General features: G+C 37.2%; 1 protein-coding gene across 1 annotated transcript; it reads left to right on the top strand.

Annotated features, from left to right (window-relative positions):
• Positions 2089 to 4504, top strand: LOC109714695 (transcription factor MYC2-like). The gene is made up of 3 exons (XM_020239389.1): positions 2089 to 2782; positions 3816 to 4043; positions 4293 to 4504. The coding sequence occupies exons 1-3, from the start codon at positions 2386 to 2388 to the stop codon at positions 4502 to 4504; spliced, it is 837 nt and encodes a 278-aa protein (XP_020094978.1). The 5' UTR covers positions 2089 to 2385.

The raw sequence follows: 15757 nt of genomic DNA, 5'->3' as shown, positions 1-15757 counted from the left end.
ATATATTAATTAATTTAAAATCTGGAATGCCAAGTCTGTGAGTACAGCACGTGGGACACTCAAGGGCCGTCAAAGCAAGCCGGCGATAAGCGTTTCCAATACGCATGAACTAACTGGCCTTCCCATAATTACTATTTTTTGAAAATTAAACAATTATACGACCGTCGCAGAAAACAAGTGACAAAGAGTTTAAATGAATTGCATAGCCGATATCTTAAGGTTCAAATCTTTATTTGATCACATTTTTTATATGTTAAGATTGTATTTTTAAATGGAGAATAAATGAAGGGATAGCATATCACCATATCACCTAAAAAAAATATAATAAATAATTATTAGTAGTAAAAGATAAATAATTTTTTATACATAGAAACAATAACATGTTTATATTATTTTCATAATATTCATTTAAAATTTTACTGTAAATTAAATAATACGATAAACAAAACATCATCCATTCGCAAAGCCTATTGTCTCTTCTTTAATAATTACCATAGATAAATACTTAAAAAATCTAACAATGAATTTTCATGTCCATTTTTGCTATAAAATGTTATCCCTTTGAGATTTTGCAAGTGGTGAATCTTATTTTATAGATTTGTATACTGACTAGGAATAATTTTTATTAATCTGACAAAAATATTATTATTTTCATTTTTTGAATCTCTACTTTTCTTCACTTGAATTTGTTTTTCTTCTTTTCGCTCGCGTTCGCCTTCTTCCTCACTATGTTTTCTCTTCTACTTCTTCTTTCTTTCTCCTCCTTCTCTACCGCCTGCCACGGATTGACGCCACACAAATTATTTTTTTTTTTTTTGGCTCTCATTTTGTTTTTCTTTCCGATGCGGCTCATCTACCTCTCGTCTTTCTCTTTTTCTTCTGCCTTTTCCGCTCCCTTTCTTTTTCCATCCCATCCGCCCACCTCTAATCCAACGCCACACTCGCCTTCTGCTTCTCTCATTTGATACTTCTAGTCGACCGCAAACTTCAAGATATCGATGATACGATCGCGAAACGGGAGTTACAGCGCAAGAGTTATACTATTTGACCAGCCCATGTTGAAAAATTAGATTTTTTAATAAAAGTTTGTATTATTAAAGAAAATATAATAATTTTTGAAATAAAAATTGAACTATTAAAAAAAAATGTATACTAGCAAACAATTATCTGTTTAAAGTTACGAAAAAATTTTTCGACCGGATCTATAAAACATAAATTAATAGCCCAATTTATTCAAATTTCAAAATTGCGTAGATTTTTTTATGAAATCTGACCACCAAATTATATATTAGTTCTTGATAAAAAATAACAAAATTAAAATAAATTCACCTCCCCCTTGTGGTGGTGTGTGGATGTACATTTAGGCCGTTGTTGGGATGCCAACGTTAAAAAAATTAAAACGTGCAAAAATTTGAAGACAAAATTGTTAAAAAACAGTAAATAACAGCCTTTTAATTTCAAAATCTTTATGTTAAATGACACACAAATTCATTATTGTTCTGGGGATAAAAAATAACAATAAAAATAACATTCACACTACCCTTGTGGTGGCATGTGGATGTACACTTAGGCATGTTTGCATGCACAGTTACAAAATTTTATAGAGCTTATATTTTATAATTTTACTCTAGCTAAAATAGAAAATACTGTAACTCTAAAAAGTTCCACGGTTTTAATTTTTAAACCGTTTGAATTCACATTATATGATTTTATTGAATTTCTACAAATTAAAATTTAAAAATTAAAAATAAAAATTAATTTTAAAATTTGAAATTTATGAATTATAATTTTATTTTAATTTTTTGGAGTATGGTTCAACTGTAATTCGAAAATTACGGTAGTTTTTGTTGCCCAAAATATTGTATAGAATAATTTTTTTTTTATTTTATTTATAGATATAGTATAGTTTAATTATGTTATGTTTTTAAAAAAGTATCCAAATGGGGCTTACTCTTTCACCTCACCGGGCGTACCAGCACCCGGTCCGAGTCGGAGACGAGGACGAGAGAGCACAACAGTAAAACCGTAAAAAAAACACGAGTTGGGGTAATCTTCTGCTGTCCTGTTCTAAACTCCCGACTAAATAATGCGCTCTAAATTACGCACCTCGCACCACCAGATGTGAAAGCGTCCTCCCATCGCTGCCTCTAAAGAATCTCCCTTCCCCCAAAAGCTTGCGTGCCGCGCCTTCTCTCTCGCTCTCCCTCCTCTTCTCCCTTCATCCTCTCTCTTCCCCGACCCCCAAAACCCTAACCCTAACCCTAGCCCTAGCCCTAGCCCTAGTAGCCGCTAAGGCTCGGAGGTGGGGAACGCTCGCCCGCTCGCTCGCTCGCTCGATCGGAAGCTACCTGCGGTGATCGGGGCGTTTGATGCGAGGGAGGTGACATGAACCTGTGGGCCGACGACAACGCCTCCATGATGGAGGCCTTCATGGCGACCAGCGACCTCCAGGGGTTCCCCTGGGGCTCCTCCGCCGCCGCCTTCTCCGCCCCGCCGATCCCCCCGGCGGCGGCCCCGCCGCCGCAGCCGTTCTTCAACCAGGAGAAGCTGCAGCAGCGGCTCCAGGCGCTCATCGACGGCGCCCGGGAGAGCTGGACCTACGCCATCTTCTGGCAGTCCTCGGTGGACGTGACCACGGGCGCGTCGCTGCTCGGGTGGGGCGACGGCTACTACAAGGGCTGCGACGACGACAAGCGGAAGCGGCGCGGGCCGACCGCGGCCTCCGCGGCGGAGCAGGAGCACCGCAAGCGCGTGCTCCGCGAGCTCAACTCCCTCATCTCCGGCGNTCGCCCCACCAACGAAAACACCGTGACGTGCGCCTAGTAGCGGAGCACGGGCTCCTAGAAGTGCAGTTAGAGGCGGGGCACCGTGGCGGGCACCCGCAGCGACTGTGGTAACCTCCCGCCCCCTCCACCGCCGCCCCGGCTACGCCCCCAGTCCCGTCCCGCCCGCAGCGCGAGGAAGACCTCCCTGAGCTGTACCCTGACTTCCCACAGAAACAGCCTGAGCTCCCTAACCTCGAACCTCGCCTCGAGCAACTACATCCTCTACCGCAGCGGCTCCTCCCTCCGGAACAGGTAGAACCTCTGCAACCCCTGCTGCCGCGCCTCTCGCATCTTCGCGACCAAGTCGAAGAGCGCGGCGACGGCGAGCCGGAGCTGCACCAACTCCCCGAGGAGCGCCGGCAACCGCCCGAACGCGGGCGCGAAGGCGCCGGCGCCGAAGAGCCCGAGCCGGTGCACCGACGAGAGGTGGAGCGCGTGGCTCCGCAGCTCTAGCCTCACCAGCCTCAGCGGCCTAAAGTGCCCTCGCCGCGGCCGCCGCCACCTGCTCCTGCCTCCCCGCCCCCGCCTCCTCTTCCTCTCGTACGGGAGCAGCCACAACGACTACGCGCTCCACCGCGGGCACCTAACGAACAAGAACGCCAGCACCAGCAGGTACCGCCCCCGCACCACGCTCTTCTCGGGCGGCGGCGGCGGCGGCAACTGCCCCCGGCCCCTCCCCAACGCAGCTGACCGCGGCCGCGGCCGCGGCCGCAACAGCGGCTTCAACTCCTGGAGCGGGCTAAGCCCGAACTTGCTAACCCTCCTCCTCGGCAACTCCCGTTTAAGCCTCTTCAACTCGAGAGAGCACTTCTTCCTAACCACCCCTACGACCACGACGACGACTACGACTACGACTACGACTACGACTACCTCCCATCCTACCAACAACAAGACCACCCAAACCTAGACCTAACTCCTCGATCCCAAAAGCCACTCCCTTGACCTCGATCCCAAAAGCTTAGCCTAGCCCCCGAACCTCTGCCTCTAGAGCCGCCGCCGCCGCCGCCGCCGCCCCCGCCCCCTCTGCCTCAGGAACTAGAGCTACTCCCTGCCTAGGCTCTCGGTCTCGTGGCTCCCTAGGCAGAGGGGGACTAGGCCGCGCCGTCGGTGGACTCCGCCGCGGCGGCGGCGACGCCGCCTCCACCGAGGCTAGGTCCTACGCCGCCGCCTCCCCTGCAGCTCCCTCGACGACTTCAACTTCTCCTACGCCTAGAACAAGTACTGGAGCCTCGACACCATCTACTCCAGCCACCTAGGCTCGAGCTCGTGCGGCGAGGGGTGCCCCTGCGTGCGGTACCACACCTCCGGCTTGTGGACGCTGACCGCGCGCGCGAGCGTGACGCGGTGCCGCTCGGCCAGCCGCGGCCGCTAGGTGCAGCCCCGGGGCCTCTTCTCCCGGACGGGGCCCTCGGGCCGCGGCAACTGCTTCCTGACCCAGTACCTCTGCTCCTTCTTGGTGAGGCACAGCCACTGGAGGAGGAGGTGGTGCAGCAGGCCGGGCGAGGTTGATGATGGCGCTCAAAGATCTCGATTTGGAGGTCTATTATGCTAGCGTTTCGGTTGTTAAAGATCTAATGATCCAGCAGGCAACAGTCAAGATGTCGAGCCGCGTCTACTCGCAGGAGCAGCTCAACGCCGCGCTCTGTGCGAGGCTCACCGATCCCTCTCCTTGCAGGTAGAAGTTGATTTTGTAGGCCTTAATTAACGGAGAGAACAGAACTCGGGAAAAAAGAGAGTAGAACAAGTTGCTTATGTGTATTAGTAGGATCGGAAATCCTTAGAAAACACAGCAGGGGTTCTGATGCAATATGCTGCTTGAAATGAGAGGTGATCTTCTTCTTCTTCTTCTTCTTCTTCTTCTTCTTCTTCTTGTATACTAAGGAATGCGGTCTATATTATTCCCTATGCAGTGGTGTTGCAGGAGTGCAATTTAGTGTACGACATAAACTCCTTGTAAAGGAAAATATGTATTTGTAATGCTATAATAATATAGACATATTTTATGCTCTGCTCATTCCAGATATTCTCCTCCTTGGAGCCTATGAGTGCTTTGTTGTGTGTTTTTCCTCCTCTTTTTTTTTTTCCCTCCTTTCTCTAACAATGATTGTCCCCCACGCAGTTTGGAAGCAAACCTGCTGATTCGGATACAGTTACGGTTTATTTCAGTCGTGAAGAATCAATAATTCAGCGGAATTCAATTAGGAATGCAGAATAAACTTGTAAACTGTTTAGAAAGAGATGGGGAATGATCTTATATTTCTGCTGGGCTAATGTGAGAAGTGATAGTTTTTGGTTATCGACATATTTCCCTCAATGGCAAACGAGTCCCCAGCCTCAATGTAATTGGGGTATTTGTTATACCATAGAATCTGTAAAATCCCTCAAAAAACCAACCAATATGTCATAAAAAAGCAGTTTCCGCATACCAAATTTGAGAAAAAAACTGGCCTTATAATCATTTTTCTGCTACAATCTGATTTTCATCCAATCCATGTGTACATAGAAGCCGACAACAGGATAGCATTGTTCATGTAGTATGTATGTAGAAATGTTGAGCATAATAGTAATCAATTTAAGTGTGAGTGCAATTAGCTGATTAGGGTGAAATCAGTAGCACCCACCTATTCTATATTTTTTCAGGTATCAATTAGTCATCAGCTTCAGCATGTATCCATTTACTACTTCCAATGGAGCATTTGATAAATAGACAAATCCCGAAGATTCTTCTTAAGGTGGAATGCATAATCGTCTACCAGAGCTTTTGACATATAATCGATTCGTACCTTTGTATGATAGTATAAATAAGATCATATGAAACGTAAAATATAGGCTAGAATATTAATAAACTTTTTTTTTTGAGGGGGAGATGTTTCTGACTTTCTTCCTCTATCAATTTTATAGCTCAAAAGAGAATATAAATATACATATACATAAATAGATTTAGCAAAAGAATGCTGGGCTAGTGTTGGGCATAGGCCATAACATTCATGTGTAGGTTAGACTCGGGTCAGAAAGAAGTCCAACCCAGATGGAACCTGTTGGGACTTGGGAGCTCTAGTAATATGTTTTAGACAGTACTGACAATCTCATTGTATTTTTGGAGTGCATGCATCAACCATTGTGTATGTGTAGGGGTGGAACTGGGCCCGGGCCTAAAAGAGGCCCGGGCCGATGGGCCATTTGGGCCAGACTTTTGGTATTAAAAATATAACTTTGGATTCGGCCCGGGCTTAAAATTTAGACTTGAAAAAATTTTGGACCTAATTGGGCATGTTCAAGCCCGGCCCGAGCCCGATCCAAAGGCCCGATATATTAATTATCAAAATAAAATATTTAATTATGTATATATAATATTTATCTATAAAAGGGATAAATGATATAGTGTATATATATATATAGTATATATTGTTATTAATGATATATATTTATATATATGGTGATATATTATATATTAAAAAAATATTTAGTTCCATATTAGGATATATTAAATATCATTATTATATTTAATTATACATATCTATGAGTAAATATATGCTACATATTATTATATATATAGCTGATTAGTTTTGTACATAACACTTACTGAAAATATATTATTTTAAAATTTTTTAAAAAATAATTAGACGTTCTATGTACATAACTTAAGGATAATTTTAAAATTTCAAAACACCACAATGCTGTTTTAAAAAATCACGCTTACCCTAATTAATTAAACGTTCTATCCATATGTGAGAAGTTCCTATCCTATTATTTATTTTGTAGGATTTTTAGCATCGGAGTAGAAGTGAAAATTGCTAAAGTACACTTTCTACTTGTCTAAGTTTTAGTTTTAGTTTATTAATTTTTTTCTTTGGTCTTATTTCATTGATGGATAATTATTGGTAAACATTAATGGTGTAATATTTGATGTTAGATACTAATTTTTTTGATGGATAATTAAACATTAAAGTAAAAGTAGGTATTTTACTTTAATTTTATACAATACAAGTATTTATATATTATATGATAAATGTATAAAATAGGCCACCACAGAGCCCGATGCGTATTGGGCATTGGGCTTGGGCTTGGACCTGGCCTTAATTTTCAACAAAAAATTTAGTACAAATCCAACCGAAGCCCAGCAATTTCTTTTGGGCTGGACTTGGGTATAGTATTACTCGACCCAAGTCTGGCCCAGTTCCACCCCCAAATTGAGTGGCATCGGTGACATTACTTTTGTTTACTACATATTGGTTAAACTAAGTTTCAATCTTTAACAACCTGTAATCTATTTGCCTATCAAAAGAAAGAAAAGTATGATGCCTGATTTGATTTGATTAATTATTCATATTTTTAAAGCCTATTATCCATGTAAATAAGACTGTTTGCAAAATCTATTACCTATAAAGAAAAGAAAAAAAGAAAAAGACCTATTATCTACATATCTTTTAAAAGAAGCAACACATTTTTAAGCTACATTTTTATCTAACTCTCTTCCATCAAAATTCTCCTACAATATAATGATGTAGTGTATCACATAGTCCAGCCCCATTAGTTTCACCATTCCTTTTTGTTGCAACGCCGTCGTAATCTTTTGTTCGAGCAAGTACTTTAAACTTTGGTGGTCGGTTTTACTTATAAATCTTTGGGGGGTCAGGTAGTGCTTCCATTTGTTCACTGCCATCAATATAGCCAAAAACAGAAAATCATAAAAAAATAATAAATTTATATTTGGTTGCGAGACTTAGAGATAAGTATCTCTTTCTCCAGCAAGCACCTAGACTTATATTAAACAATATTATTTATTTATATATTTATATATATATATATTTATAATATATTATATTACAAATATTTATTGCTAACATATATATGTAATATATTTCAAATTAATAATATATGTATATATATATCATTAATTCAAGTTATTTGTTATTTTTTTATTATATCTTGCTTAACTTTCCTCTTTCGTTTATTTTGTAGCCAATGTAGCGTGTGCTAATGCCATTGATGCAATGAAATATCTTGTTTTAAAGATTTTTTTTAAGATGAATGCAAATACTTATGAAGGGATGGGTTTTCTAATTCAAACTGAGGTAATTTTTTTTAATTAATTCTTTTCAATTATTTTTCACAATTTTTTTTTCTTTTTCCGTAATGATTTGTATCTATATATACTTTTAATCTAGGATTCGTGCACGATCCGCGGTGTCACTAATTCGGAAAATAAGGTTCACGTTGTATATGATGGACGCGAACATAACATACAAGAGTTTCTAAATAAAGAGTTCAATAAATCTTTCAGTTCATGCAATGAAAGCACATGTACAAAATCATGCCATTTGATGAGTTCCGAATTCGAGCGAGTTTCTCGAAATGGTCTCCATTGATGAGTATAATTAGCACTATAAGGTAATAATTCCTTCATGCTACATCCATACTGTAATGGATTCGATACTGTAACAATACAATTGTCTAACTTTTTAATATACGTCGATTTTAATTATTCCATTTACTTCAAAATATTAAATAGACAAATTTTCCATACCAACTGTATTTCTATATGTTTTGCAAACAAGAAGAATTATGACAGTTCAACGGTAAAATTGCTAACATTGGTGGAAACAAAAAATTATAATGAAAAAAATCTACTAATTAAGGTCCAATAAGATACCTGGGTTGTATTGGCCAACGGGAATTACCACAGGTGGCCTACCTCTCGGACGCCATCATCCTTCCTGCCATCATCGTCTTGGCAAATTCTCGTCATTGATGGGTTGCGGTTCGCGAATTCAGCAATTACAAGCAAATCGGATCTATTGACAAATACCAAAAGAAGTTCGAAGAATTGAGGTCACAAATGCTACACTATAACCCACATTTGGAAGAAAAATTTTTCATAGACTTAGAGATAAGTATCTCTTTCTCCAGCAAGCACCTAGACTAAATAGCTAGCAGGGGCATGTCCGTAGAGGGCTTGATATGGGGTCATCCCTAAAGAGCTGTGGTGGTTGGTGTTGTACCACCATTCGGCTAAGGCGATCCAACGGTGCCACTTGGTAGGGCATTGGAAGCACATGCACCTGAGATAAGTCTTTAGACAGCAGTTGAGCCTCTCCGATTGTCCGTCCGTTTGTGGGTGGTATGCCGAACTCATAAGTAGTTTGACCCCCATCATCTTGAATAGCTCCTGCCAGACTTGGCTTGTAAAAACTCCCTTCCTGTCGATTAAGATCGTCCTCGGTAACTCGTGTAGCTTATATACGGTGTCCAGGAATGCTCTGGCTACTTGGGAGGCTGTGAAAGGATGCGCCAAGGTTATGAAGTGCGCGTATTTGGTCAGTCGATCAATGACCACCAGTATGGTGTCTTTCCCCCCTGAGTTTGGTAAGGCTTCAATGAAATCCATGGTGATTTCTTGCCAGGCTTGAGTCAGAATCGGTAAAGGCTGTAGGAGTCCGGCATAAGGTTGGTAGTCGGTTTTGTTTTGCGCGCACACAGTACACTCATTCACCCACTTTTCTACTTCTTGTTTGAGCCCCGGCCAATGAAAGTACTGTTTCACCCGTTGGTACGTATGCGCAATGCCTGCATGTCCCCCTAAGGTTAAGTAGTGAAGTTGCTCTAGTATGTTCCTTCGGACATCTTCTTCGCCTTCACTGCCAACACATATTCTTCCTTTGTACCTTATTAGTTCTTGGCTATAGGTGTAATTTGGGTGTTGATCTGATTGCAGCAGCAACGCTCTGATGATTTCTTGGCACTGGTCATCTCCTCGATAGATCTGAATCACTTCTGAAACCCAACTTGGCACGACTATAGTGATAGCCGAGTTCGTCCCCTTTACGACCCCTTGCCTAGATAAAGAGTCCGCGGCCTTGTTTTCTCGCCCAGCCTTGTATTGTATCACATAGTCCAGCCCCATTAGTTTCACCATTCCTTTTTTATTGCAACACCGTCGTAATCTTTTGTTCTAGCAAGTACTTTAAACTTTGGTGGTCGGTCTTAATTATAAACCTTTGGGGGCTCAGATAGTGCTTACATTTGTTCACTGCCATCGATATAGCCAAAAACATAAAATTATAAAAAAATAATAAATTTATATTTGGTTGCGAGACTTAGAGATAAGTATCTCTTTCTCCAACAAGCACCTAGACTTATATTAAACAATGTTATTTATTTATTTATATATATATATATATATATATATATATTTATAATATATTATCTTACTTAACTTTCCTCTTTCGTTTATTTTGTAGCCAATATAGCGTGTGCTAATGCCATTGATGCAATGAAATATCTTGTTTTAAATATTTTTTTCGAGGTGAATGCAAATACTTATGAAGGGATAGGTTTTCTAATTCAAACTAAGGTAATTTTTTTTAATTAATATTTTTCAATTGTTTTTCACAGTTTTTTTCTTTTTCAGTAATGATTTGTATCTATATATACTTTTAATCTAGAAATCGTTCTCGATCTGCGGTATCACTAATTCGGAGAATAAGGTTCACGTTTTATATGTTGGACGCGAACGTAACATAAATGAGTTTCTAAATAAAGAGTTCAATATATCTTTCAGTTCATGCAATGAAAGCACATGTACTTCTTCTGTCGACACAAAAAAAAGGATAAAAATGTTAGTTGATTTATTTTACTGCATGATTATTAAAAATGTTGGTACCTATCTCTGCAATTGAATATTGCACAGTACATTTTTTTTATTAAAATTAATTACCAACATTTATAGTATTTTTTATTATTTTATTAAAAAAATAATAAGATTATTTTGTTTCTTTAATGACAAGCAAAATACAAATTTAATGCTGTACTCCTGAGTGTGGAATTTGAAACCTTACTGTACCTTTATGATCCTCTCCTGAGTGTGAAATTTGGAACCTTACTGTATCCTCTCTCAGATGTATGGAAGAGAATTTTTTATGACAAGGTAAAAATAATAATATGAAAAAAAAAAATTTAGTTAGTATGCAACCAAAATTTATTTTTTTTAATTTGCAGTTCGCTATTGTCGATATAGACGAGGTTCTTTCTCAGATCCGCTTCTCTGCCTTTACCGACTAATGGGTGAGATTTTGTATCGGCTATTATGCTCTTATGAATATAGAGCCTCTTGTACTCATAAGTTTTTGCCCGTTTGATCTACCCTTTAATTATTTTCACCTGTTAGATTATAACTATTAACCTAACCGCAACCATTCTCATCCTAACCGCTCATTGTTTCATCCAAACGGTCGAAAAGTTATAAGTACAAAGGGCTTTATACTTATATATGAGTATAGTAGCCCCGGCCTATATATATATATATATAGAGAGAGAGAGAGAGAGAGAGAGTTCCGATAGTAGCAAGTCCTTGGTACTATTGAGTTTTCTACTGTATATATAGAGTCCAGCTATGGTGCTTGTAAAAGCACCAAGCAATTGGTGCTTGTAAGTTTTTTACCGTTAGATTTACTTCTCGGATCATTTCAACCATTAAATTATACTATTCAACCAACCACCCACTCAACCCTAGGGGGCCCACATCATCCTAGCCGCATATCTCTTAATCCAATAGCTAAAAATCTACAAGTATCAATGACTTATTACTTTTAAAAGCATAGTAAGTCAATTATATATAATATTATATATATATTATATATATTATTAGTATATATGATATATAGTATATATTAATTCCCTTGTAGATGCTGAGGTTGGGGAGTATGGGATTACCTTGCGGGCTTGCGGCCTTCTTCTCTCCACCTGCTTCTGTTTATATATTATATATATATATAAAGTTATTTACATAATATCTCTTGCACCTGTTAATATATTTATTTATATTTAATTATTATAAGAAATAAATGCCATATATATATATATCTATACACGGAAAGTTATTTATATTATATAAATATAATATCTCTTGAATTTTCCTGTTAATACTTGATCATTATAAAGAATAAATTCCATATATTCAAATTTGAGAAATGCTCTAGCCTCTAGGTTACCCACTTTGAGAAATGCTCTCTTAATTTTCAATTATTATAAGGAATAAATTCTATAAATTAAAATTACAAGAAATTTATAGTTGTAAAGATTATATAAAATATACTAATAAAATTTGTAAAAATAAACGACACATTTATATATTGTTGATTGGCTCGAATTAAATAAATTGAAAGATTAGATAGTAAAATAAAAATTTTGAAAAATAAAATAGTTAAATTCAAATATATTTTTTTCATTAGCACATGCTGGCTTTCGGAATGGGGGTGCTGGTAAGCATTAGAAACTCTCATCCATGATTTACCACGGCCTACATCACACCCCTTCCGCGGACCCGCACCACCTCCAACCAGAAAATCAGCATAGCTCCCCTCTTTAGGAAAGATAGTAGGAAAACTTTGTATGGCCCATGCACACCAAATTACTGAAGTAAGACAGTTTCCTAGATGATTGCACGTGAAGAAAGTATGCGGTATGGGAAAGCATACGCCGGTGAAAAGCGAGGTGATCCGGCGATGGTCGGAGTCGTTGTGGGTGATCGATGTAAGATGGATCTTCATCGGATGAGAGCTTCTATATTAGAGCTACTCTTAAATTAAGTTCGGCCTACTCCTAGTGCAAGAAAAATGAAGAGCAAAATATTGGGGTTGATGATGACGATCTTCTTTCTTGCAGCTGTTCTCTTTCTTTTTTAGTCTCTGAATTCGAATCTTGAGTAGTTATGATTAGAGCGATTTTTGAGATAGTTAGCCTTGTTTCCAAACCGTCCCGTTATTTTGCGCCCACTTTAAGATTCTTCCACCTTTGCTGTTCAGAATTTGAATTTTAAACGTGCTCTAGACTTACCTTCTCCAAACTTGTTGAAGCCTTTTTCCTTCAGCAAGCTTTATCGAGGCAAAAGCTTTTTTGCCGCGGCATTCATTTGAGATGTCCTTTAGGATTCGTTTGGTTCACGCTATCTTTTAAAAATTCCTACTAATCCAATGACAGAAAAAATATGACGGTATTTTGCTAAACGCACTAAGTAATCTAGTTGGTAATATTGAATTCACTTGGAATTAAATAAGATTCACCCCAAAGTACTAATCTCATTTCCTTATGGGAGGGTGGGTATCCTCATATTAATGGACTGTGGTAATCACAATATGTCTAATCTCTTTCTTTTTTCCTACCCGCATGCTAATTGATATTATTTTTCTTTACACTCTAACCTTATATCTCTCTCTAAACTTATTTTTCTCCCTAAAATTCAACTTTTTTTTTTCTCTCTCTAAACTAAGCTTTCTCTCTCTCTTTCTAAAATTTCAACTCTCTCATTCTCTCTAATTTCAACTATATTTTTCTTTCTATTCTTTTAATTATGCTCTCTCTCTCTAACTTATACTCTCTCTCCCTTTTTTCTAACAAAAATATTAAAACTTTTGGTAACATTATCTAAAATTAAATAAATAAATAAATTAATTAATTGTATATTTTTTGTAATATTAAATAATTTGGCTAATTAATATTATCGTGCGAACCAAACACAGAAATTTCACATTCTTAGTAATAGGATGAATAGGAATAAGGTTCTCGGATATCTTTTATTTTCAGTAATCTTTCATAATGCGAACCAAACGCACCCTTAGTATAATTGTCTACCGAAGCTTGAATCTGATGCCAAAATTTTTTTTAATACAACATATCTCTCCTACTGGATTCATTAATTCTCAAGTCAATTAATGTATTTTGTAAAATCATATGTACGAAAGAAGAGAGAGGATGCGAAGATTTACGTGTCTAAAGTTTTTGATTAAATGTTTAGATTGATAGCACTATTCATGCAATTAACCCTAGAAAGAAAGAAAAGAAAAGAAAAGCACCATGCGAATTTCGTAGGCGATCATCTCTAACTTATTCCAAACAAAGTTCTAAGTGGGAATCGAATGAAAGAGTTTGCTAATACATAATAAACTACAGCATTAGTTAGGAAATTTAATAATCATTCATTGACACTGGAGTTCAACTTTATTCCTCTTAGCATTATTAACAAGGAAATTAATGATGATGGGGCACTAAATGCAACATTGCTCATTCAACCATCAATACCAGAGTGGTACTTTACAAAGAAAATACTAAGAAGTTCATCTGTATCTTCATCCAATTCCGAAGAATTAGCCATTGAGAAAGGATATTTAGTAAAAAAAAGTTCGCATAGAATGTAAAATACGCTGCGGAAGTGTAGTTTAAATTTTATATGACTACTACTATGAGTTTTTAAAAATATTATTTTGATGGAATGCATATAGATTGACAATTGGGTACGTTGATGATCTAGTTATGCATAGATTAATTTGAACAATATTGTCATTGACTCCAGATTAATTAGTTAAAGTTTCAAACTGCGCAAAATCTTTCTTCTTCCTCATTCTTTAACTTATATCCTAGCAATAGGTCGTCTCTTTCACCTTAAAATTGAATTTAATTTAGTCCATTTCCTCGAAATACAATTCATAAGACTACCTCATATGTGTCAAAACCATGTCGCGTGAGACCACCGCTTTCTCTAATTTCAACACTGATAACTAACTATCTCATACATTATTTACTTATAAAATAATTCAAATTTTGACTGCAAATTTATTACTCGTTTTTTCAATAAAATTTTACTGGGGGAGCGTCCAAACAACGCTTTATGGAGGAATCTCCATTCCCCCACATATATTATCTTTGATGCCATTAAAAAATTATAATTTTTTTAAAAATAATTTTCATCCTCCCCGTTTAAATTTTATTTCCATTTTACGTCCCAGTGCAGTAGTCAACCCATTCGTCCAAATCCGCCGTCCCAACAGTAACAAAGTAAAAGTTTGGATTGACGAAACCTTTTGACACCGACGTTTCATTCCATTGCAAGTTGAATCATTACGTGTAATAGTTATGGAAAAAGGACACCTTATTTTTCTGGTCCATTAAACTTTTAATTTATATACAATTAATATATATAGTGTAATGAGAGCTTGTAATTAAGAAATAGAGCCCGCACACAACTGTACTATGTCGCGCGTAAGACTAACTCTAATTTAAGCGCCATCTTAGTTAGGAGATTGGCGGCTTTTTTATCTAAAAATATTAATTAAGAGCTTATTCGATTTTGTTTCTTCTTGTTCTTTTATCTTTAATTATTTATAACAGAGTCTGCAACAATTAAAAAAATTAAAATCTTTTTAAAATGCAGCAACAAAAGTTTCAATTTGAAACTTATAATTCCAAAAATAAAATATTTATAATAAAAGTACAAAATAATTTTATTATTCTAACATTACTTTAGTGTAATAAAAAATTAATCAAACTATCGTAGCATTCTAAAGGCAATGAAAAGTTCATAAATGTCCATATTTATTGTTGTCTTGGAACTTTCCGCGTATGGCTGTGCAGTACTTGGTATGTTTGTAGCGTACAAATTAAGGAAGGTCAAATGTAGAATTAAGGCCCCGTTTGGATACTCCTGAAAACATAGTATAGTTAAACTATACTACGACGGTAGGAAAAATATCCTATGAAGCGTTTAGGAGGAAAAAAAGTAACGTAATTTTTGGAGTATAGTTAAACTATACTTCAAAAAATGGAGTAAAAGTATAATCCACTTTAACCAAAGAAAAAAATTCCACCATTCTTGAGCTCCCTTATTTAAAAAAATGCATCAAGTTCTAACTTTTAAATTTCAACATAAAATTTTAAATTTCAACATGGATTTTAAATTTCAACATAGATTTAAAATTTAAAATTTAAAATTTGAAATTTGAAATATCACATTTGAAATTTTAAATTAAAATTTTAAATTTTAAATTTTAAATTTTAAATTTCAAACTTTAAATTTCAAATGTTGAAATTTCAATTTCAAATTTTAATTTAAATTTCAAATTTCAAAATTTGACATTAAATTTTAAATTTTTTTTAATTTA

Source organism: Ananas comosus, linkage group 8 (genome assembly GCF_001540865.1).
Source record: "Ananas comosus cultivar F153 linkage group 8, ASM154086v1, whole genome shotgun sequence".
In the NCBI taxonomy this organism is placed as follows: domain Eukaryota; kingdom Viridiplantae; phylum Streptophyta; class Magnoliopsida; order Poales; family Bromeliaceae; genus Ananas; species Ananas comosus.
This window is presented reverse-complemented; position numbering and strand designations above follow the sequence as displayed.